General features: G+C 45.4%; 1 protein-coding gene across 1 annotated transcript; it reads right to left on the bottom strand.

Annotated features, from left to right (window-relative positions):
* Positions 1-14,547: 14,547 nt before the first annotated feature.
* LOC142433148 (PRAME family member 12-like) lies at positions 14,548-15,960 on the bottom strand. The gene has a single exon (XM_075538279.1). The coding sequence runs from the start codon at positions 15,958-15,960 to the stop codon at positions 14,548-14,550; it is 1,413 nt and encodes a 470-aa protein (XP_075394394.1).
* Positions 15,961-26,123: the final 10,163 nt, after the last annotated feature.

Below are 26,123 nucleotides of genomic sequence, written 5' to 3'. Positions count from 1 at the left end.
AAACCAAAATGGCTAGGTCAGATGTCAGGCTGCTTGTTCACGGGGAGGATTGATGAATTGGAGCTAACAAGGAAACAGGGCAACTTCCTGTTACCAGTCTGAAGCTATGCAGGTCAGATGAAGGAAGAGCATCCTCACAGATCTGGCATAAATTCCAGAGCTTGCAGAGAAAGTCTGTTTAAAACGGAGAGAATGACACCCATTTGGAAACTGCCTCTCACCTATTGGAGGCTGGTAGCAAATCTCTTCATGGAAGTATTTACATCCTATGAAACCTGGTCATTTAGGCTGACATCATCATGCTTTCCAACCCCCTGAGAATCCTTGCCCAGCCCCATTGAGACACAATCTCAACATCACCAAGTTACTTCAAGAACATAGATGATAAATAAGGATGGGGCACTACATAAAGCATCAGTTTTACTGGGTTCAAGAGGCCACTTATTTTTAGTTTTGGGGGGAGGAGAGGGTTTGTGTAAGTCACCCTTAAGGTGTGACCCAAAGTGATAAGCCTCCTGGTTGTAAAGGATTGAAGGTGTGACGCCCCAATAAACAGAACCACAAAACCAAGCTCACAGCCATACAGCCCATGCTCAGTTAGGAGGGCCACAGGAAACCTGCAGCCTTTCACAAACTCGAAGAGCTAGATAAGAAGGGCGATTTCTCCAAAGTGGCAGCCAATCTCATCCCAGGAGAGATTACTGGAGAAGGGTAGGTCAGCAATCATGGAGTTTGGTAAGTAAATGACATGGCTTAAAACCAAATGCATCATCTGCAAGGTAAACCCTCACCCTATTTACAATTTAAAAAATACATTTCAAAGGTACAATGGTAAAAGCATGACTCATCGATAGTATCTATGTCGTTATCTATATTCTCTGTGCCTCTACCAATCTGCCATGAATCTCAGATAACTGTGGAGCCCCTGTCTCTCTCCCTCCTCACTCCCAACCAAAAAAATAGATGAAAGAAAAAGGCCAGTAGAGGGCCACCTGTTCAGAAAGAGATCACTTGGGAAGAACTTCCAGCTTGAGAAGAAATCACCCAGTTGTGATGTTTGGAACATTCTATATGAGTCATCATTATGGAGCTGGATAGAGAAGGAACCTAGTCACAGTAGGAGGTTGGTACCCACAGGGTCAATCAATCTCACCATGCCTTGAGGCAAAGCTGAAGCCATCTACTCTGCTCACACACCGCAGGGGCAGTTCCCCTTTCATCTGTGGGCTCATCAGGAGTCAGAACCGACTCAATGGCTCTGAATTTAAGCTCTAGGGAATGAGCTACACAGATAAAAGCCAAAAAGGCTAAACCATCTATTGTCAGCAGCCAATGAGCAAACGGTTGTGGTCTCCTCCCCGTCACAGAATCATGTTCTAGTTAGTTATTGATTATATCTCAGCCTTCCATCAGACCTACAGGCTATGGAACTTGAGACAGCCACCATGATATTTCCTACCTAATTTTTATTCATCCGCCTCCCCAGCTGCTGAGCTCACTGCCCGCCATTGGACCGGTTCAGCTTGAATTCCACAGCCTTTAGACGACGTTGGGTGAGGAGAAGATCCAGTTTGAACTCTAAGCCCCATGGGGACCTTGCCAGCCTCTACTACAGTGAGTGGATAAGAGGAGTGGCATAGCCAGAAAGCTCCCCTCTGAGGTGATATGTGTGTGGAAGGGGGATCCAGATTTTAGAGGGCTAGGACAACCAGCTGGGCTCTCCCAGAGTTCTGAGCAGACCCCTCTTTCTATTCCCAGGTCAGGATTCCTTTTGAAGCATTTTGATCAGCATGGGCAGCAGGAACCTTCCCAGGCTCCTGGACCTTGCCATCCAGAGTGTATTAAAGAATAAGGCCTCAGCCGTTGACGTTCTCAAGTGGCTGCCCTCAGATCTCTTCCCTCCCTTGCTCATGGCAGCCCTTCTACAGGGTCGCGGAGAGACAATGAAGGGCATGGTGTGCTTCTGGCCCTTCACCCAGCTCCATGTGGATGTTCTGATGACGGATTATCAGTCTCCCCATTCCACCTTAAAGGCTATACAAGATGCTGTTGAGATGCTTCATGCCCACAAGGTTCAACCCAGGAGATGGAAACTGAATAAGCTGGACTTACAGCTATTCACGCACACCAACATCTGGGCTAGAGTATGCTTTAACTTCAGGGACCCTTAGGGGGGGTCCTTGGTACACTGGGACTAACAGTAAGCATTCAGAGACGTAGTCACCCAGTACCCCAAAGATTTTGATCCATGCCCCTTCAGTGCAGAAATGTTAGGTAGTCAGACAGGGACAGGGGATCTGTCACTCCCATGCCTGATAAGGTCTCCTACAGGGTTTGGGAAAGAAAAATCAGGCAGGCATTAGCCACCCATGAAGACTTTCACTGGGCATGCTCCAACTCGGGTTGGCCCCCTCCCCCTGAGCCAGGTGGGCATTAAAATTTGGTGGCCTCCAATAGGCCCAGGTGGGCTTGATTCAGCCAAAGGAGTCAATCAATATCATCGACCACACCTACCCAGCTAGAGTTTTAACACACCTTGGCAGAGGGAAGGCCGGTCTCTTCACTCTGCTCCTGGTCAGAGGCAGGTGGAGGTAGGACGCACTCACTCCCCACTTGGGTGGACCCCGTCAGTGCCAGCTCAGGATGTACAAGGGCCTCTCTGGGCCTATTCTGAGCCTAAAGCCCCTGTTTACACTTGCTCTTGGACACCCCCCCCCCCAGTCAGTGGCAGGGCTGAGAGGATTCTCTCCTGTTTTAACCGGGCTCCTGTGCTGCAGTGTCTGTCCTCAGTTCACCACGGGTGGCCTCTGAGTCCCACGAGCTTGCCTTTATTCAGTTGTGGGACCCCGTGCACTTTGAAATAGTGTGCACTCTTTGTAGAATGGAAAACCTAAAACTTCTCCTGTCCTTTATAAAACCCCCTTGAATCACAAACCAGCCTTCCACATGAATTCTTTGTTGGGCAAAGCCAAGAAGCGAGGGATTATCACTCAACAAATGTAACATGACTAAAATTACTTCCTTCCAACCACTGCCAGGGCAAAGTTGTCAGGACACCACCAGGACTCCACCAGGACCTCATGACAACTGAACTGTCCCTGAGCAGCACCGCTCAGCTGAGTGGACCCGGAGAACGAAGCATCACACATGGAGAAGGTGGCCTCAAACTGCTGCAGAGGTGGTGAGGTGGGACAGATGTAGAGGGGTGACCAGTATCCCCAATTCAGGTGCCAGTTTCTGCTGAGTCCTACAAGCACTCTCCATGTCAGGAATAGACACAGCAACGTACTCATTCTATGGCCATCTAGGTCAGTGGTGCTCAACCTTCCTAATGTGGTGACCCTTTAATACAGTTCCTTGTGTTGTTGTCACAGCCGCGAACCATAAAAATATTTTCGTTGCTACTTCACTACTATAATTTTGCTACTCATGAATCAAGCGACACTCCTGACAGGATCATTCGACTCCCAAATGGTTCAGGACACACAGGTTGGAAACCGCTGGTCTAAAGTTTTATAGTCCCCCCGCTACAGAAGAAATGAATGCCACACGTGTTACAAAGAGTTATTTATTGTCAGCTAGTGCACGTGGTCGGAAGCAGAAATGTAGGGCAGGGTGGTAGGCAGTGGGGTTCTCTCTTGGAAGGAGGTTGGGGAGGTTATCCCTTCATAAAATCTGGGGTGCCTGCACATCCCAGCAGATCTCCTTGTATCTTGGCATCTGTGTTGCCTGGTTACAAAGAAGCATGGACTTCAGTCAGAGTAGTCATATCAGATGCTGCTTCTGACCAACATTTATTCACTGCTTGCTCCCCAATTCCATCCCCCCAACCTCCCCACATGCTATTCCTGATAAACCATTCCATCAGTGATTATCTCTATGCATCCACTCCATCTGTGTTATGGGTTCAAATAAATGGCAGCCACTATAATGTCTTGATAATTTAGAAGAGTCTTTATTTGGTTATAACTGGACTGCTAGACTCTAAGAGCAATTCTTTGATTGCAGTCCTGAGTCCATATTTCAGTCTATCTTTAAAGGTGAAAAACTCATTTATCATTTGTCTAAGACTTAAGCAAGCATGGACAGAATCAGAAAGCAAAATTAATGTGACTATTCTTTAAGGATAAGGAGCATTACAAGGTACAGCATTGATTATAACATTCTGGTAGCTGGAAGAAGAGCAAGCATGCATTACCAGGCACATGCCTTATCATAAAAGAAACAATACCAAAGTTGACTATAACATCCTGGTTACTGTAACAAGATTAAGTACACCATCCTGATTACAACGTCAAAAGGAACAATATTAAAACAAAGGATACATGGAGAAATAGTCTAAACTAGTTGTCCTGTCCAGAAGCTGGGAACTGGAGAGGACATTCTGAAAGCAACCTCTATGGGACTTTCTGAGATGGGAGGGGGAGGAGGCAGGTCATTCAGCCGCGACCGCAAATGGAGTTGCTTTTGCTCGTCTGCCTCATCCCCTACTCTTTTTATTTGGGATCAAATCATTGATTCTTCAGTGTCTTCTTCTGCACTGAGGTTGGTATAACGGGTTCTCCGTACCATGAGCTTTACAGATTTATACGGTTTAGATGAACCCTCCTAATGAATTTGTGCTGACGAATGTACAATGATGCCTTTTAATCACTTATTATTTGCATGACTTATACCCGAGAGGCCTTTCAAGCCACGACTCTGGGTGATGAGTGCAGCTACAGCTCTGGCCGCAGACCCTGCAACACCTAGTCGTTACACAGACAAGGAGACAAGCAGGGGGTAAGGCTAAAGGAGCAAGAAAACCACATTTCCGGGAAACTTTACAATGCCTTTAACACATTTTAAGAGTTTAATTACAATTGGCAGAAAACCTAGACTGAGATAACAGCATTAAGAACCCGAGAAAGTCTTGGTTTAAGGAGTCTTTTAGAGAAGAACGAACCCTTCATTCTGCGTCAGGCAGGCAGCCTTGTGATACTAGTGCAACAAGTCTGGTCACCTTGACCGTGGTCGGAATTGTGAGCATGATGGTGAAGGCCTTTATCAACGTGGCCTCAGCCCAGTGGGCATGAACTGCTTTACGAGGACAGTCACCGGGATGGAACGGGTGCGCGGGCAGGCTGCTTGCTGGTGGCTGGGGCTCTGCCTTCCTCAAGAGTTTGTGGAGTTGGTGCTGGACAATCTGTTTGTTAGGTTTCAGGGATTTAAGAAAATTGTGATTATGAATCTTTGCCCTGCAGGTGCCCTTGGAACAGTCAAAGGGTCGGTGTCGGATTAACACGACACCCTTAAGGAACTTTTAAGCCACATACAATTTTTAAAACAAGGACAATAATTTTAACAAAATAAAACTAAAAGTTTGAAATGCACCAGCCTTATTTAAACATAATATTCTATAAGTGAACAAAACAATTTTTTTTATTTTTATCTAAGAAAGTTTGTAAGCCACTTACTTATACATTTATCCCCACAATTTGGGGCATCCAATTTTTATACTGCCTAGTTATATTAACCTAGTGCCTTGAGGAGACAAGCATGTTCTTTGATGTGAAGAATCTTCATTCACATTGGAACCTTCTGAGTCTGCATCCATAGCAAAGTCAAATCAGAACAGGCCATCCATAAATTCGTCATCAATAGCAGATGTACTTTAGGCCTCCACGCAAGGACTCCCTCAATACAAAAACACTTTGTTCTATTAAATTGGGATTCCATGATGCACACCTTCCCGACATGATCACTGAAGAAAAATGTTGGCATAAGCAAATGTGGTGAAGAAAGCTGATGGTAACTGGCTATCAAAAGATATAGCATCCGGCTGCTAGCAGCAAGAGTAACAGCAGTAAGAAAAAGAACAAAATTTAAAAAGCAGCCCAGGAAGATTAAAATGGACATTTCCTCTCAATAAAGAAACGACTCAACAAAAAAAAATAAAGATATAGCATCTGACTGTCTTAGAGGCTTGCAGGTAAACAAGCATCCATATAACTACGAAGCAACAAATCCCACATGGAAGAAGCACACCAGCCGGAGTGACCCCGAGGTGTCGAAGAGATCAGATATCAGGCATCAAAGAACAAAAGAGGGTAAGTGCAGAGTGGAGACACAACCCCAATCTGTAGGAAATTGGCTATTCCCTCACAGAAGGGTCTCAGGGAGGAGATGAGCCAGTCAGTGTGCAGCATAGCAATGATGAAACATACAATTTTCCCCTAATTCTTAAATGCTTCCCCCCCACACACACTATCATGATCCCAACTCTACCTTACAAATCCCGCTAGACCAGGACAGATGAACTCCTCAGGACCAATGGTGAGAGTGGTGATACCGGAAGGGTGGAGCAAAGGTGAGGTACAAAAGGGAACCGATTACAAGGATCTACATATAACCTCCTCCCTGGGGGACGGACAACAGAAAAGTGGCTGAAGGGAGATGTCTGCAGTGTAAGATATGACAAAATAATAATTTATAAATTACCAAGGGTTCCTGAGGGAGGGGGGAGCAAGAAGGGAGAGGTAAAAATGAGCTGATACCAAGGGCTCAAGTAGAAAGCAAATGTTTTCAGAATGATGGTGGGAACAAATGTGCTGGACACAATGGATGGATGTATGGATTGTGAGCAGCATTGTATGAGCCCCCAATAAAATTATTTTTTAAATAATAAATATTGGAGGGGAAAAAAGGCTTGAATGTAAACAAGTGGCAAGTCAGTCAGGGTTCAGTGTAGCAACGAAACATACAACTTTCCTCTAATTCTTAAATGCTTCCTCCCCCCACTATCATGATCCCAATTCTACCTTACCACTCTGGCTAGACCAGAGGATGTACACTGGTACAGATAGGAACTGGAAACACAGGAAATCCAGGACAGATGATCCCTTCAGGGCCAGTGGTGAGAGTGGCGATACCAGAGGGTGGAGGGAAGGTGGGGTAGAAAGGGGTAAATGATTACAAGGATCTACATATAACCTCTTCCCTGCGGGATGGACAACATAAAAGTGGGTTAAGCGAGAGACGTTGGACAGTGTAAGACATGACAAAATAATAATTAATAAATTATCAAAGGTTCATGAGACGGGGAGAGAGGGAGGGGAAAAATGAGGAGCTGATACCAAGGTCTTAAGTGAAGAGCAAATGTTTTGAGAATGATGAGGGCAACGAATGTACAAATGTGATTAACACAATGATAAGAGCTATATGAGCCCCCAATAAAATGATTTAAAAAACAAACAAACCAACCTTGTAGTATTATCCCCTTGTTCTCTCCAAACAATTGCATCTTGACCTATGTACAAGTTTATGTTCATACAATTTAGTACTCTGCAAAAAAATAAAATTCAGCAGCAAAATCCCCAGTTCACAGGCTCAAAAATATTTTCATCTGGTCATGTTTTGGTTAACTCAATGTGGGCTGCCTCACTGAGCACCACCAGTGCTCGGCTTGCCTTTGACTATGGGCCCAGTCACAATCTTTGTTTTCTTTTAAGACAATTTTGGCCCCCTTGGGCCAGGCCATGAGCTTCAGCCAACCCACTGTCATCTTCTTCTGTAGTTCCTGTGAACCAAGTTCTCAGATCTTAGTGACCAGACTGAACCTGTTTTCTTATTGCTACATTTCTTTCCATTTCCACACAACAAGTGGAGCTAGATGGTCACCTAGCAAACATTTCAGGCTGCCTGCAGGCTCCTTTTAATGTTTAAACCTAGAGAAGAGTGTTTCTGCATGGCTTTAAAATTTTTCCGCTTTAGGCACAAACCACTAAAGTTTAAAAAAAGCCAAAAGTATTTAAAGTTTTAAAAATAACTAGTTTAAAGTTTTTTTTAAAAAAGCCATTTTCTTCTACCAACAGCAATCTTCACCAGTGTCTGCAAATGTCCAGAGCACTCAAAGCACTAGGTGAGGATGACCTTTTCAGAGCCTTCTTTGTAGGCGTGGCCAATACCCATTTTAAAGATTCAAATTGATGGCCGAAAACAAGTAGGCTTGCAAACGTTCTATTCTTTTACTTTTCAATTATCACTTTTATCAATTACTGTGTTAATAACAATAGTTAAAACAGTATAGACCTAGAAAAGCCAGATATTAAACTCAATTTTTAAACAGATTTCCTTTTTAATTATTTTATTTCAGCTTTTACTTAAACACGTGTATAGACACGAAATAAGGTCTCAGGCTGTTGACTGATTTAAGCCCTCTATCAGCCACCTTGACTTTCTGTCAACCACTTGGATCAAGTAGCAGTTTCTGCCAGAGAGGTTTAAAGAGCCTTCTTGCCCCCTTAGTTTAAACTTACATTTATTTATGTATTTAGCCATCTTAGACAGGATTAATCAAAGGAATTAAAACTTTAACTTTCCATGTTCTTTCGAGAACACAATTACGTAAGCAGTGTGGCCTTATCTGACCTCTGGCTGTGTAGCTGCACACCATTTTTACAAGTATCACTGTTCAGGGACACAAAAAATGGAGTGTTAGTGCCATAAAAAATTCTGTACAATTCCACATAGCCTTGTTTACATAATTACAAATAGTTGTATTCATACCTTTAGGACAATTTTTATGAGAACCCCCAATTAACAATAGTAACAAAATGATTAACTATATATATATATATATATATATATTTATGTGGCCTTTGAGAGCATAATTAATGCCACTCTCTTTGTACAATTTTACGCTAAGTGAAACTTTACAAAACTTATTATTTTCTTTGCTAAGCTATATAGTATTGTAAAGTTAGTCCTACTAAGGAGAAAAATCTATAATCAGTTTAATTAACAGATAAGACATTTACACTTGCATTTTAGCTTTATGACAACCTTTTTCACTTTTCATACACAATAAATATTACAACCCACTTAAAGTTCAAGGCATGTCCTTTCTTATTGAGAAAGCGATTTTTTTCTATCTTTCACAGTCCTGGAGTTCACTGAGTGTCATTGGTGGAAACCACAGGTCCTGGAAAATGCTATTTAACAATTTGTGTGAAGAATGTAAGCCCAATGAGAGTGATCAACACATACTATAGATGAAATAGTAAGCACTGCCAACTTGGCCAGAAACGTGCATTCAGGAGTCTTGGGAGAAATTATTTGGTCTCTGACTGACACTGTCCTTGTAGGAATCTCTGGACACATCAAAGAAAAACTTGTACTTTTTTATTGAAATACAACTTTTCCCTAGATTGAGCAAAGGTTTCAATATTTCATTACTATTATTTTTAATCATTTTATTGAGGGCTCATACAACTCTTATTACAATCCATACATACATCAATTGTGTCAAGGGCATTTTACATTCATTGCCTTCATCATTCTTAAAATATTTGCTCTCCACTTAAGCCCTTAGTATCAGCTCATTTCCTCCCCCACTCCCAGCTCGTCCTCCCTCATGAACCCTTGATAATTCATAAATTATTTTGTCATGTCTTCCACTGTCTGATGTCTCCCTTCACCCACTTTCTTCTTGCCCATCCCCCAGAGAGGAGGTTATATGTAGATCCTTATAAACGGATCTCCCTTTCTACTCCACCTTCCTTCCACCCTCCAGTATCGCTACTTTCACCACTGGTCCTGAGGGGCTTATCTGTCCTGGATTCCCTGTTTCCAGGTACTATATGTAACAGTGTACATCCTCTGGTCTAGCTGGATTTGTAAGGTAGATTTGAGATCATGGTAGTGGTGGTGGTGGGGAGGCAGGGAGCATTTAAGAATTAAAGTTGTATGCTTCATCCTTGCTACACTGAACCCTGACTGACTCGTCTCCGCTTTGGCTCTCCACTCTACACTCCCCCTCATTTACTATGATATATTTGTTCTTTGATGACTGACACCTGATCCTTTCGACACCTCATAGTCACACAGGATGGTGTGATTCTTCCATGTGGGCTTTGTTGCTTCTGGGCTAGATGGCCGCTTGTTTATCTTCAAGCCTTTCAGACCCCAGTCACTATGTCTTTTGATAGCCCGACACCATCAGCTTTCTTCACCACAGTTGGTTATACACACATTTGTCTTCAGCGATCATATTGGGAAGGTGGGCACGCAATACGATTTTTTGTTCTTTGATGTTTGATACCTGGTCCCTTCTACACCTCATGGTCACATTACTATTATTTTTAATGCTTTCTTTCTTTATAAAATGTACATTGGTTCCTTCCTAGGGGTCTCCTGTTCTGAATCTGAACTTTAACCATCTTTGGTTTTATAGGTTTCTGAGAGTCTGACTGCTTCTTTTAAGGCCACCACTACAGTTCGGGCTACAGCCCTTTGGCTTGTTTCTCCAGACATTATAAACCCTTTCAGCAATTTCTATTAATTCTGATTTTAAAAAGAAACTTTAATTCATTTCTATTTCCTTTCATGTCCCCTCCCTGCTGAAGCCCAACACAGCTTTTTGGGCCTCGTGGCTAACTACACCATCCAGATCACAACATCAAAATGTGCTCTTTTGACGTGAAAAGCAAAACCATTATTTGTTGGTAGTCAGTTCAAGTGGGGCGATGAGTTTAAACAAAACAAAAGCAGGGATTTGACCAGAGTTCACCAGAGCAGGGGGCAGCATCCGCTAACCCTCTCTGCCCTTTCCAGGTGAGAGCAGGAAGTCAGCTTCTGTAACCACTCTTTCCTCTCCATGGAAGGGAGAGGGTGGGAATTCCTGCTGCCTGAGAGGGATCAGGGACAGAGAACACAGCAGACAGATTCATGCAAGGCAGGAGGACTTTGCCCAAGAAGACACAGTAGATGGGCAAGGCTTGGAGTCACCACAGAGAACTTTTCATTTTAAAAGGGATCCCGGAGTGCAGGTGGAACCAGGCGTGTGACAGAGAACACCCTAAGCTGCCAAGCACTGAGAGTACGCTTTGCAGGGGCAGGAAGCTCTTGTACAGAAAGTCACAGACACTGAGCAACCATAAAGTGTGACCTGAGCAATAACCCGAAAATTAACCAAAGACGAACAAGGCCGCATGCCACTGGGAAAGGAGGAGAAAGGCACTTTAAAGGATGCGCAGTTGAGCTGATTGTTTTTTGCCGTCTCCGTCTGATGCAGACAAATGGAAGGGGAGTTCCACTTACAGTGACACTGTTCCGGTGCTCCTCTGACCCACAGGTTAGCACTGTCATTAGATGCAAACATACACCTACATGTTTTTTATTAATTTAAAACCATCCATTCCCTCCCGAAGATGAGGAAACATAAACAGAGTTGCCAGGGGGAAAAATAAACAAAAGTAAAGAAAAACCGCTTTTATGGGCTGAACTTACAAAGTGTTTCTGGGGAGCTGTGGGAAACAGAAAGGTGACTCCCCAGGTTGTCCCCCATCATAGATGCCAAACCTAAGTCTCTAACTATGCACTTGGAGGTCCAGTGCTTAAAGGTTACACACTTCCCTGAAGGGTATCAGCCATCTAGAGCAATGGGACCTATAGTCTGTCCCACCCTAGTAGGGCCCACTCCCTTCTGATAAGGGGAATGGATGGTTCCCATGGAGAGTCCAAAGACACCAAGGTCAAGTCAGCTCAGGGAGGACCAAGGGTAGACTGCAATCTTGGCTCTAGTGTCCACCCATCTCCTTACCTGCATGCCTCCCTGTCCCTTGTGTGCCTCTCGTGCTTCCCCTTCCATTTGCATGTATATCCCTACTATGACCCATCCTGCGTGCCTATTAAACAACCCTCTCCCGTTATGCACATGGTGACAGGGAATTAGGGGGCTTGCACACCCCCCGAGTGTATATAAGCCTTGGTTAGAAATACATTCTCTCTCTCTCTTTCTCTGTGGACCTGGCTGCTGAGGTCATGGCTGTCCAGGAGGTGAGCAATTGAATGCTTTTATCTTGTCTCATATCTCTTGAATTTTGCCCCTCCACTACACAACCGCCCCTGGGACCCGTTCAATTGTGGAGGCTGGTACCCCACAGGAAGCAAAAATTAATTACCCATTCAAAAACACATTCCGGTTCCCAAACCTCTGGGTGAAACTGATAAAAGTCTTTCAACAAAGACACAGAGACCCCAGGTAATCTGTTTTAACAGCGCTGCAAAGCAGATAGAACTGTAAGGTCTCTCTCTCCGGTGAGATTCCAACCTCAGTCCTTGGCTCCATGCGAGAAGAAGCCGGGCTCGTGATCCAAATGAATTTAATGAGAGTTAAAAGAAGCTTCAGGTTTTACGCGGCACCCATAGGATTCCTTTGACCATGCGGCCTGGCAGAGACTGCTCCGGGACACGCAAGGATCTCTCCCCTCCCACAAAGACGACCAGACCGCACGAGCAAGCCAAGACCCCTCTCCCTCTCGGTCCCTGCCTATTCAAGGGTTCCCGGGGGAGGCGTGGTAAACGACCCCAGGTTGATCCCATTGGCTAAATTGCAATCACCTGGCCAAGGTGGGCTGCTCCAGGTGTAACGCCCATCTGGGCCCACTGGCGGGAAAATCCAGCTTTGTCCTTTGCTGGCTCTCCTGGGCATGCGTAAATGGACTTCCCAATTCCCTAGGCTAAGCTACCTAACAGAACCACACTTCAGAAAGGCACAAGCTCTTCGGGGCCACATGAGAAAGACAGTACCAACATGAAACCAGGAGAACTGAACACCAAACCAGACTGTCTCTGTATAACGCGTTTAAAATTGTTATTAATTTGCAAAATGCAAACAAAAGCACCAACACAAAGGAATCTCCCTCCCAAGGCTTAAACTGTGGCTAAGTGCCCTGGCAGATTAGATTCATACTCATGCAGTCTGTCCAGATGCCAGATTTGTCGATAAAACCACTCCATGTCCTTTAAAATATACCACACAGAGGTTTGAAATTTATAAAACAAAGAATGTTTGGTCCTGATTAAAATTCATTCACTTTTATCCAACAATTTACACTTGCCAATAGAAAGCACAAAAATAATAACCAAAAGAAGTTTGTGATTTTTGTTTGCTTGTCCAGACAGCCAGTCAGTCAGGTCTGTGACCACTAGGCTAACAGCCAGGAACCCAGTCACGGGAGGGAGGATTAGAAGAAAAATAAAAAGGCAGACAAGTTGGGGGAAACAAAAGGACGCACACATACACAATAAAACAGATACTCAGACTGGCCATGAAACACAAATAGCCATGACTAGCCAAACCGAATTACCAAACTTGTTAAGGGACTGTCTGAAAGGACAGTCTACCGACTGAACAAGCCACCAAACTTATAAAGTGACGGTCTGAAAAGACAAGTCGCCAGTTCAGCAAATTACTGGAATTCGTAGGCAGCGTTCTCTTAAGTGACTGGGAAGAGTTCAGATCGCGTCCAGTCCCCTTTTAGTAGACAAAGCAGAAGATCAGCCCCACAGTTAAACTTGCATCTGGAGAAACCGCATATGCAGACAGAATTGCAAAGTTCCAGTGTCCCCAGGCAGCCGCTGGACGGGGAAGGTAGGAGTCCAGAGTCCTGGTGCCTCCCCTAAAGGGCCGACACTTCCAGAGGCAGCTGCTGAGTGGAGGCATCAACACACAGTGACATCCCGGTTAACGTGGCAGAATAGTATGGATTAAAATAAATGACGGCCACTATGAAGTCTTGATAATTTAAGCGAGTCTTTATTTGGTTATAACCGGACTGCTAGTATCTAAAAGCGATTCTTTTATTTCAATGCCGACTCGACATTTTAGTCCATCTTTAAAGGCGAAAACCCTCATTTATCTTTGTCTAAGACTTATTCAAGTTGGACAGAAGGAGAAAGGAAAATTAATGTTACTATTTAGGGTTAGGAAGCGTTACAGGGTACAGCACTGATTATAACATTCTGATAACTGAAATAGCAAGCATGCATTACAAGGTACATTCCTTATCATAAAACAAACAATTCCAAAAATGACAATAACATCCTGGTTACTATAACAAGGCTAACTACACCATCCAGATCACAACATCAAAATGAACAATATTAAAACAAATGATATATGGAAGAATAGTCTAAACTAATTGTACGGTTCAGAACCTGGGTACATGAGCGTACATAAAAATCAATCTCTAGTGAAACTTTCTGAGAGGAGAGGGGGTATGAGGAAGGTCATTCAGCAGTTAACAAAAAAACGGAGTTTCTTTTGCTAGTCTGCCTCATCTGTGCTTCATATACTGGCAGACCCAACACAAACAATGGAAAACAAAAATGAAATGAAACATAAAGGGAAAAAATTTAAGTAAACAGAAAGGAAATACCACCAGTAAGATTAAAAAGGTAGAAGGGAATTTTTTCTCGTGGAACAGGAAGAAATACAACAGCCAAGAACAAATTAAGGTTGGGTCAGGAAGGAGGTCAACTGACCCACTATCCTTTCTTACCATGGTTCCCCTCACCATCTCCATGTTCACAATTATCTCTACCTGACAGAAAAGCTGTTCCCATCCCTCTCCTGTGGCCAGAGGGCACCTGTAAGAGGCTTAATCGGCAGATAGATTTGGGGCTCCCACTGTCCCCCATAGCCGTCTACAATTTATGGGTGTTCACAACCAAAGCCCTCCTACTGTCGCCTTGATCTTATTTGGATCTTGTTCCATTGTGACATCAAGGCTTGATATCAATGACGATTGCATCAGACCCATTCCGACTATGACAGGTAACCAAACGTATGGAGTGGGGCCTGCTCATCGGCAGGGTCAGTGTCAGGTCCTGAAGGACCACTTGAAAAGTTCCTTCATGCAGAATATTGTCAGGTCCCACATAGCAATGGGGAGGGACAGGGAGCTCCAGAAAGGCAAACTGGCACCGTGGCATGGTATAATGCAGCAGGGCCAGCAGGACGGTGATGGAGACTGGGTTCCCGCACAACGCCAAGGACTTGAGCTGGGTGCAGTAGCCCAGAGCAGGCTGCAAGGCCATGAGCTCAGAGTCCTCGATGCCACAAGAATCTAAGGCCAAGTGGGTCAAGGTGGCTGACAACCTCCCTAGCAGACCTGGGAAGAAGGCATAATATATGCCTTCCCTGAAGACACCACTCAAATCCAGGGACTTCAGGTTGCTGGTACAGGGACAGCAGGAGAGGTATGTCATGTCAGAATTCTTAAGCACGCAGTCATTGATGGTGAGGTACTTCAGGGGGGTCTGCAAGCATTTGAGCATCTGGTGGAGGTGGCCATGGAGGAAGACACCTTCCAGGATGAGGCACTGGACTTGATGCAGACGGAGGAAGTGAGAGGTGAATTGGACAAGGAGCTTCTCCACCATTTCCTGCCTGCATGACACCAGGCACCCCAGGGTGATTCGAGAGAGACAGATTGTATGTAGGTGACCCATCCGGGCCAGGTAAGGAGCCAACCAGTTGAGGTCGTGCAGGTCCCATCTGCCATGCACTCTCACCTCCCGGACAGAGTCCAGCCGCACCAGTCCTAGGATCTCCTCAAGAATGGGAAATTGGGGCACATCCCCAACAAACTCCACCCTTCTGCAGTACAGGGGAGGCAGAGCCTTTCCCTGCTTGACCCTTTCACTGAGGATGATAAGGAATTCGTCCATGATATCTTCCTGAAAGCACAGGTCTATGAGCACCCTCACAGGGGGCAGGAACTGGGTTGTCTCTGGCTCCTCTGATGAAATCACAGAGTCAATGGATTGGGCTGCAAGCCTCCTGTTCCAGACCTTAGTGTCAGTGTTTAGCCGTAAATCCAGCTCCTTCAGTTTGCATCTCATGGGCCGTACCTTGTGGCCAAGCAGCATCTCAAGACCATCTAGTGCAGCTGTTAAAATGTCATAGGAATACTGACAATCTTCCTTCAGAGCCCCCAGACAGAGCTGGGTGAAGGGCCAGGACAACACCATGGCCTTCACTGTCTCTCTGAGTCCCCTGAGAACAGCTGCCTTGAACAAGGGAGGGAAGAGATCTGAGGGCAGCCACTCCAGAGCAGCAATGACTGAGGCCTCATTCTGCAACACACTCTGGATGGCAAGGTCCAAGAGCCTGGGAAGGTCGCCGCTGCTCATGCTGATCAAAGTACTTCAAAAAGAATCCTGACCTGGGAATGGAAACAGCAGACCTGCTGGTTGACCTCTCGAAGAGCCCAGCTGGTTGTCCTAGCCCTGCAAAATCTGGATCTCACTCAGCACCCCTTAGTTTCTCAGAGGGGAGCTGTCTGGCCATACCACTGCTCTTAACAACTTACTGTGGTAGAAAATGGTAAGGGCCACGTGGGGTTTAGGATTCAAACTGGATCTTCTCCTCACTCAACGTGGTCTAGAGGCTGTAGAATCCAAGATGAGCTGGTACAATCGCGGGCAGTGTGCTCAGCAGCTGGGGAGGTAGATGAATCAAAGTTAACTAGGCAATATGGTGGTGCTGTCTCAAGTCCCATAGGTCTGATGAAAGGCCCAGATATAGTACACTATGGAGCACTCCTTTGTTGTGGGTCAGGGCACAATGGGGGAACCACAACCTTCTGCTTATTGGCTGCTGACAACAGATGGTTTAACCTTTTTGGATTGTATCTGGCCAACTCATTCCCTAGAGATCAGATTCTGAGCCCTTGAGTAGGTTCTGGCTCCTGGTGAGAACACACACAGGGGATTAGAACTGCCTCTGTGGGTGTCTGAGCAGAGAAGATGGCTTCAGCTTTGCCTCAAGATATGGTTAGTTTTACTGACCTTGTGGTTACCCTCCCCAAGCTTAACCCACTATTGTGCCTGGGCTCCTTCTCTATTCAGTTGTGTAATGACGACTTATAGAGAATGTTCCAAACAACACAACTGGGTGGTAGCTTCTCAAACCGGAAGTCCCTCACAAGTGATCACTTTTTTTCCCCCTGAGCAGGTGGCCCTCTACTTGCCTCATTTTCTTTCATATATTTTTGTGGTGGGGGAGGGAAGGGACAGAGGCTCCACATTTATCTGAGATTCATGGCAGCTTGGTAGAGGCACAGAATATATAGATAGCTACATAGATACTATCAATGAGTCATGCTTTTACCATTTGACATTTGAAATGTATTTTTTAAATTGTAAATAGGGTGAGGGTTTACCTTTCAGATGATGCATTTTGTTTGTGGCCATGTCACTTATTTACCAAACTCCATGATTGCTGACCCACCCTTCTCCTATACCCTCTCCTGAGATAAGATTAGGTGCCACTAGGGAGAAATTGCCCCTCTTTGCCATCTCAGCAAGGTGTGAAAGGCTGCGGTTCTCCTAAAAGAGCATGTCCTGGATGGCGGTGAGTTTGGTTTTGTTGCTTTGTTTACTGGGGGGTCACACCTTCAGTCCTTCACAACCAGGAGGCTTATCACTTAGGGTCACACCTTAGGGCTATATTACACAAATGTCAAAGAGAACCTAAAAGCTCAGGGGCCTCTTGAATGATGCAATCTGATGGCAGAGCATGTAGGGAAAGACAAATTTATCATTGATCATCAGAGAGGAAGTTTGAAAATCTATCTTGATCGACAATGCCCTCCGTGACAGAATACATATGGGTGTGCAGGACAACCCAGTTGATTAAACGGTGACTCTAATTTCCTCAGCAGCTGTGAAAACTGGGGATGGAGACACAGAAGGGTTTTACCAGCTTCTTCAGTCTGAAATGGAACAAACATGCAGTTAATAGGAGGCATACATAGAGATTACCCATGATGCACCTGTCCCTGGAGATGACCCAGCTGTCTTTTGCCTTGCACTCATCATGGAAACACCTCTACTACCTGCTTCGCAGAAGGCGGCAGGCTGGGAAAGGTGTGGTGCTCAGAAAACACCCACTTTCGATGAGAAACACCAGGTGAACTATGGTGACGAACATGAATATGGGGGTATTTCCTTCAGCAAGTCCTACCTTTTCCCGTCCGTCTTCAGAAAGGGCGTCCTGACCAAGGGCGTCCACGAGGAACGCCACCTGTGGAGCCCGCGCCCAGAGAACACAGACGGGGATCAGACACGGTGCATCTGCGCAGACGCTAGAATGACGTCACTGCTTCCTGCACCGTCGCGACTCCCCACCCCCACCCCTCACGTTACTTCATACCCCACTATGAAAACAAGAATTTTCATGTGAAATACTGTGACGAACTTGACTATGGGGAGTAATTCCTCCCACAAACCCTCCCTTCTCCCGTCCGTCTTCAGAAAGGGCGTCCTGACCAAGGGCGTCCACGAGGAACGCCACCTGAGGAGCCCGAACCCAGAGAACACAGACGGGGATCAGACATGGCGCGTCTGCGCAGACGCTAGAATGACGTCACTGCTTCCTGCACCGCCGCGACTCCCCACCACGCATACCTCGGGTTACTTCCCATCCCGCTAAGAAAACAAGACTTATTAGGCGAAATATTGTAAAGCACATGACTGGGGTGGCGGGTATTTCCTTGAACAAGTCCTACCTTTTCCCGTTCGTCTTCAGAAAGGGCGTCCTGACCAAGGGCGTCCACGAGGAACGCCACCTGTGGAGCCCGAGCCCAGAGAACACGGACGGGGATCAGACATGGCGCGTCTGCACAGACGCTAGAGTCACCCCAGCGCTTCTGCCCGCGCCCCGTTCCCCCCGTTACGTCGCATCCCACGATGAAACCCAGAATTACTTCACCAGCACGACCCGGGCTTCCAGAGACGGCCTTTCGAGGTGCGCGCCCTCTCACCGCTACGACCAGGACTGCGAGTGGGCGCACTGCTGCATCGAAAGGGCGGAAAGACGTCACCGGAAGAAGACCGACGTCCACGTGGAGCCCGGATCCCGCTTCCTCTCCTCACACATCGCATCTTCCGCCCTTACATCCGGGCCTTCAGTTTAGAGTCACCCTCTCTGGTATCCTGTTTACGTGATTCAACGAGGCGCCACCCCCACCCCCATTAAAGGAGACCAACGTCAAATACATGCATACCTACCTACATACATACATTGGCCTTGATAATTTCTGGCAGTTAGTACCCGAAAGTTGCAAACAAAAGGAAACTTCTGGTTTTAGGCTCTAACTTTTTAATGTTGGGAAAGCTCATTTTCAATGTTCAGAAAGGGAGCTAACCTGACGTCAAAGAGGGAATCATATGCTCACATGTAAATTGAAGTTGAAGTTGAAGAAAATCAAACAAATGCCCAAGAACCCAAGTGCAACCTTAAATATAGATCTCACATGAATGTCAACCCCATCTCAAGAGGTCATGATAGCACCTAAGGAGTCATGTTAGTGAAATAAGACAGTTTGAGCATTTTGGGTTGCAGCATTGCACCTATATAAACACATCAGTGGCATTCAGCCTGTCAATCAGGTTGGAGCCTAAGAACTCCCTTGGAGGGTGGCCTGAAATACATCTCTCTGGAGGCTGTTCCCTCTCTCTGCCTTCACCTTCCTGCTTGCTGGCTACTCTGCCAACTCCTGAAGCCCCATGATTTTCCATTGATACTGGATCGATTGGATCCACTTACTCTGCACCCACTGGGTGTGATCTGTATCATTGCATATAGTACATGAGTCTGAAGAAGGACTCTGGGCTCAGTTCCTGGCAGCCTGCTCTGGGCCACTGTTCCCACCTTAGCAACTTGCTATTGTGTGGAAACCTAGTCTGCATGGCTGTCCTGCAGGGCCTGCTTCTTCACACTGTCCCACTGTGAAAAGTATCACTTCTGGAGCTCCCTGTCCCTCAGCATTGTCATGTGGATCCCTATGGTTTTCGGCACCAGGGTGCTCTTGTACAGGTAATGCAGGAGCTGAGCCTCACCCTACAAGGTCACAGGCCCCTCTTTGTAAGTTTTGCTCCCAGACGTTCTTGGGATAGACAGAAAATAACATTGCCTTTTCTTTACCAAGTCTTCTCCATCCTAACCTGTTTCTGGTTTACTATGCCATTTGTAAAACGTCCATGTTTCCTATGAAAATGGATTGTTTTTGATTGATTCATGAGCATTACTTTATCTTTGCTATGATAATGTTACCATTTGGAGGTGAAGATAACAGGATACATCTGACATCAATAATGGAGTTTCTCTGGGCATCATCATTATGAATGAGGGTTCTCTGAGCATCCTCTTTACAAATGAAGGTTCTCTGGGCATCATCTTTATGAATGGAGTTTCTCTGGGTATCATATTAAGGATGGGGTTCTCTGGGCATGATCTTTGTGAATGAGGGATCCCTGGATATCACTTTACAAATTAAATTTCTCTGGGCATCACCTTTATGAAGGGGGATTCTCTGGTGTCACCTTTACAAACGAAGGTTCTCTGGGCATCATCTTTTTTTATTTAATCATTTCATTGGGGGCTCGTACAACTCTTATCACAATCCATCCATATATCCATTGTGTCAAGCACAATGTACATTTGTTGCCATTATCATTCTCAAAACATTTTCTTTCTACTTGAGCCCTTGGTATCAGCTCCTCATTTTCCCCTCCCTCCCCACCTCCACTCCCTCATGAACCCTTGATAATTTATATACTATTTTGTCATGTCTTACACTGTCTGACATCCTTCACCCGCTTTTCTGTTGTCCATCCCCCAGGGAGGAGGTTATATGTAGATCCCTGTGGTCTGTTCCTCCTTTCTACCCCACCTTCCCCTTCCCCTTCCCCTCCTGGTATCGCTATTCTCATTATTGATCCTGAGGGGTTCATCTGTCCTGGATTCCCTGTGTTTCCAGCTCTTATCTGTTCCAGTGTACATCCTCTGGTCTAGCCGGATTTGTAAGGTAGAATTGTGATCATGATAGTGGGGGGGAGGAAGCATTTAGGAACTAGAGGAAAGTTGTATGTTTCATCGTTGCTACACTGCACCCTGACTGGCTTGTCTCCTCCCTGCCACCCTTCTGTAAGATGATGTCCAGCTGCCTACAGATGGGCTTTGGGTTTCCACTCCACACTCCCCCTCATTCACAATGATAGGATTTTTTTCTTTGATGCCTGATACCTGATCCCATCAACACCTCGTGGTCACACAGGCTGGTGTGCTTCTTCCATGAGGGCTTTGTTGTTTCTGAGCTAGATGGCCACTTGTTTATCTTCAAGTCTTTAAAACCTCAGATGTTATATCTTTTGATAGCCGGGCACCATCAGCTTTCCTCACCACATTTACATATGTGCATGCCTGTATTTAGACCTCTCTAAATACCCTTTGCCTCCTAGTTCTTTCCCCTATTTCCTTTTACTTTCCTCTTGTCCAACTATCATGCTCAGCCTTCATTTGGGTATCAGGAATGCCTCTCGGTTACATTACCCTTGATCAATCCCTACCAAGCCTCCTACACCCTCCTCGCCATCGATTTTGGATCACTTGTTGTTTCATTGTCCCTGGGGTTAACACCCACTTCCTTTCCTCCGCCTCCCCCTCTCCTATTTCCCCCCAGAACTATCTGTCCCGTTGTTTTCTCATCCAGATTGTTTATCCCGGATGGGCATCATCTTTATGAATGGATTCTCTGGAGTCATCTGTGCAGATGAAAGTTCTCCGGGTGTCATCTTTATGAATGTGGGTTCTCTGGGCTTCATTATTATGAAACGGTTTCTCTGGGCATCATCTTTATGAATGGGGATTCTCTGGAGTAATATTTAAGGATGGAAGTCCTCTTGCATCAGCTTTATGAATGTGGTTCTCTGGGCATAATCTTTATTAATGAGGATTCTCTGGACATCATCTTTAAGGATAGGGCTTTCTGCGTGTCACATTTATGAATAGGGGTTCTCTGGGCATCGTTTTCCAAGATGGGGTCTCTGGGCATCATCTTTGAGAATGAGGGTTCTTTGGGCATCATTTTTACAAATGAGGATTCTCTGGGCGTCATTGTGAATGGGGTTTCTCTGGGCATCATCTTTATGAATGGTGGTACTCTAAGCGTCATCCTTAAGGATGGGGTTTGTGTTGGTCCAGGTAGACTACAGAAACAAATTCACACACACTCATGTGTACAAGAAATAGTTTTATATTAAGAGTAATTGTATATTAAGAAAATATCCCAGCCCAGTCTAATATTAGCCCATATGCCGATACTATTCCAAAAATTCCTCTTTAGACTCACACAACCATGCAATGATGCTGAACGCAGGAAGATCACAGGCCAGTGGGTGGAAAATCTTGTGGATCCAGTGGCAATAGAAGCATCTCGGTGCTGGCATGGGTCTCCACATGGCTTCTCCAGCTCCAGGGCCCTGGCTAAATTAGTGTAGCTCCATGTGTCTTGCCAGCAGGAATATGAAACAGAGAGTTTGTGTGTATCTGGTCTCCAGTGAGCTATTTATCTCCATGGTGCCTCCAAATGAGGTAATCTAGCTAGGACCCTGATTGACAGGTTACACTTCATCCCTTTGCAGGTTTACAGGAAATTATGTAACTGCCACAGGATTCTCTGGGCATAACCTTTATGAATAGGGGGTTATCTTTATGAACGAGGGTTTTCTGGGCATCATTTTTATGAATGAGGATTCTCTGGTATCATCTTTAAGGATGGGGTTATCTGGACATAATATTTATGAATGTGAGTTCTCTGGGCATCATGTTTATGAATTAGGGTTCCCTGGGCTTCATCTTGATGAATGAAGGTTCTCTGATTGTCATCTTTACATATAAAGTTTCTCTGGGTGTCATCTTTATGAATGGGAATTCCTTGTTTATCATCTTTATGACTGAGGGTCCTCTGGGCGTCATTTTAAAGGATGGGGTTTCTCTGACCATCATCTTGAAGAATGAGGGCTCCCTGGGCATTATCTTTAAGAATTGGGGTTCTCTGGGTATTATCTTTTAAGAATGGAAGTTCTCTGGGAACCATCTTTATGAATGAGGCTTCTCTGGGCATTATTTTTATAAATGAAGGTTCTCTGTGTTTCATTTTTAAGATTGGATGGGCTCCTCTTGGTGTCATATTTGTGATTTGGGTTTCTCTGGGCATCGTCTTTATGAATTAGGGCTCTGTGGGCGTCATCTTTACGAATGTAGGTCTCTGTAGATAATCTTTATGAATGGGGATTATCTGGTGTCACCTTTGAGACTGGGGGTTCTCCGGTGTCATGGTTCTCCGGTGTCATCTTTAAGGATAGGGTTCTCTTGTAATTTCCTTATGAATGGGGTTCTCTGGGCCTCATCTTTATGAGCAGAGAGTCTCTGGATATCATTTTTATCTATGGGGTTTCTCTGAGCATAATCTTTATGAATGAGGGTTCTCTGGGTTTCATCATCTCCGAGTGTCATATTTAGGGTTGAGGGTTCTGTGGGCATCATCTTTAAGGATGGGGGTTCTTTTGCATCATCTTCATGAATAGGATTCTGTGGTGTCAACTTTATGAAGTATCTCTGGGCATCATCTGCATAAATGGGGATTCTCTGGCATCATCTTTCAGGATGGGGGTTCTCTGGGATTCCTCTGTATGAATGGAGATTCTCAGGAAGTCATCTTTATGTATGAGGGTTCTCTGGGGTTCCTCATTACGAATAAAGGTTCTTTGGCATCATCTTTAAGAATGGAGATTCTCTGGGCATAATCTTTATGAATAGGGTTCCATAGGCATCATCTTTATAAATGGCGGTTTTCTGGGCATTTTTAGGAATGAGGGTTTTCTGGGTGTCATGTTTATGATTGGGGTTCTCTGGGAATCATCTTTATGAATTAGGATTCTCTGGATGTCAGCTTTATAAATGAGGGCTCTCTGAATACCATCCTTACAAATAGAGATTCTCTGGGCACCATCTGTATTAATGAGTATTCTCTGCACATTTTTAAGAATGGGATTCTCATGTGTCATCTTTATGAATGGGGTTCTCTGGGCATCATCTTTACAAATGAAAGTTCTCTGGGCATCATCTTTATGAAGGGGGACTCTCTGGTGTCATCTTTAAAGATAGGGTTCCTTGGATATTTTTTTATGAATCAACATTCTTTGGACATCGTCTGTAAGGATGGGGTTCACTAGGTGTCATCTTTAAGAATGAGGGTTCTATGGGCGTCAAATTTACGAATCAAGATTCTCTGGGCATCATCTTTATGAAAGGGGGTTCTCTGAGCATCATCTGTAATGATGGGCTTTTCTGTACATCATCTTTATCATTGCACCATCTTTATGAATGGGGATTCTGTGGCATATTTAAGGATGGGGATTCTCTTGCATTATCTTTATGGATGGGGTTCTCTGGATATCATCTTTCAGGACAGGGCATCATCTTTAAGAATGGGGTTCTCTTGGAATAGTCTTTATGAATGGTGGTTCTCTGAGTGTCTTTATGAATGGGTTTTCTTGACATTAGGGAAGGGGTTTTCTGGGCATCATCTTTATGAATGGGGTCTGTGAGCATCATCTTCAAGGTTGTATTTCTTTGGGTATCATCTTTAAGAATGAACATTCTCTGGGTGTGATGTTTACATGTGTGTTCTGTGGACATCATCTTTAAGGATGGGGTTCTCTGGGCGTCATGTTTATGAATGAGGGTTCACTCTGCATCATGTTTATGAATCGTGTTCTCTGGGCACCATCTTTAAAACTGAGGGTTTTATGGGCATCATCTTTATGAATGGGGGTTCTTCAGGCATCTTAAGGATAGGGTTCTCTCGGCATCAACCTTGTGAATAGCAGTTGGGTGGCACAGATGTCACACAAGTCCATTTTCACTTGGCTGCCCTCTGAAAAACGGGTTTCTCCCCACCTCAGAAGGGGAAACCACCTGGCCCTACTCCAGCCAGGAGCAGTGTCACAGAGTAAGGCACTGTCTGGGCAGTGGTCCTTCAGGAGTCACTGTTTGTTGGGACGGACAGCAACAGCCATCTTTTTAGGAACAAAGCCTCCATGTTGAAAATCAGCGTCCCCAATAACTCAAAGCAGGAGTCTCAGTAGACAGGCAGATGTTGACAGGAGGCAGTGGCTGCGGCACATTAGCTCTGGGGCCTTCATAGAGAAAGCCCCTGCAGCTGGCACATCCCACCACAGCTGCTAAAACTCAGGGCATTTACACTGTGCTCCCGGCACTCACACATGGGCCTGCCACAGGCTCTTCCCAGGGGCTCCCCGTGGTTCTGTAACTGGGTTACACCCAAATCACTCTTTTCAAACACAACTTGCCAGTCTCTTGGGTCTCCTTGTCCAGATGCTGCTGGGAGCCAGGACACGCTTATTCTAAAGGGGGCAGCTGTTGATGTCATGGTTCACCGTCTATCACCAGGTCAAGACCCTGAAGCCCTCCAGGAGCCAAAACTGCCCCCTTTGGAAACTCACTAAAGCCCCGTAAGAGTCATTCTCAACTACCGTCTGCCCGGGCTCTCTTCAGAGCCTTGGGAACCAGGAATGACTCATGGGGAAAGGTGGGAGGTTCTGAGACTCAGACTCCAGGGTCCTCTGTGAACTTGCCATCTAACAGGACTGACAGGCCCATCCATTAAATATGCAACAACACAAACAGGAAACATACCAGCTGCAAGAGCCATTTCCACTAGTGTCTGAGTTTTCAGAAACAGATCACCACACCTTATTCCGAGGGGCCTCCCACCACCAAAAGTAAAGTTAGAGGCCAGGCTTATTCACTGTGTGCAGGGACCCCCATTCACTCACTTCAGGGAACCCAAAAAGCGGCATTCACATAGGCAGACTCGGGCACTAAGTACCTTGTTTTACCACCATCTACAGAAATACCTTTTCTTCTTCAATGGAAGGTGTGTGGCCATCCTGCGCTGAGCAGATCTACCTATGCCATTTCCCACCAGAAGGTGCTCACTGTGTGTTTCTGGGCCATGTTTTCGTGGTTCTCAGAATGCTTTCATCCTGCTCCTGACTGCCACCAAGTCGATTCTGACTCATTCGGATAGGACAGAGAAGAACTGGCCCTGTGGGTTTCCAAGACTATAACTCTTTCGGGAGTACAAAGCCCCGGTTTTTCTCCCTTGGAGGTGGTTTCAAACCTTGCAGTTATTCCAATGGGGAACTCACGTTGCCACCACAGCTTCTCCACCACCATGTTAGCGAGTGCTGACTTGACCATGGGACACTGAGGACTCAGCTGTTCTAAGCACCGGGAAGCAAGAAAATGTGGCTGTCTTCTGGGATAACCCCTGAGCAAGGGGACCCTGCCCCTCTGTGTTTGACCAGCTTTGATGCTGGCGTTTGTGGGTTGCTGGTCTGCATTGTTCTAGAGAATCAACTGCATTCACTTTGGGTTGTTCTTCAATGACTTTAACGTCTGGGATGCCAAACTGTCAGAACCA

This window comes from Tenrec ecaudatus, chromosome X (genome assembly GCF_050624435.1).
Source record: "Tenrec ecaudatus isolate mTenEca1 chromosome X, mTenEca1.hap1, whole genome shotgun sequence".
NCBI lineage: Eukaryota > Metazoa > Chordata > Mammalia > Afrosoricida > Tenrecidae > Tenrec > Tenrec ecaudatus.
This window is presented reverse-complemented; position numbering and strand designations above follow the sequence as displayed.

Bases quoted from the DNA above. Each gene is read 5' to 3' on its own strand.
- LOC142433148 (XM_075538279.1), bottom strand. From the start codon at position 15,960: ATGAGCAGCGGCGACCTTCCCAGGCTCTTGGACCTTGCCATCCAGAGT.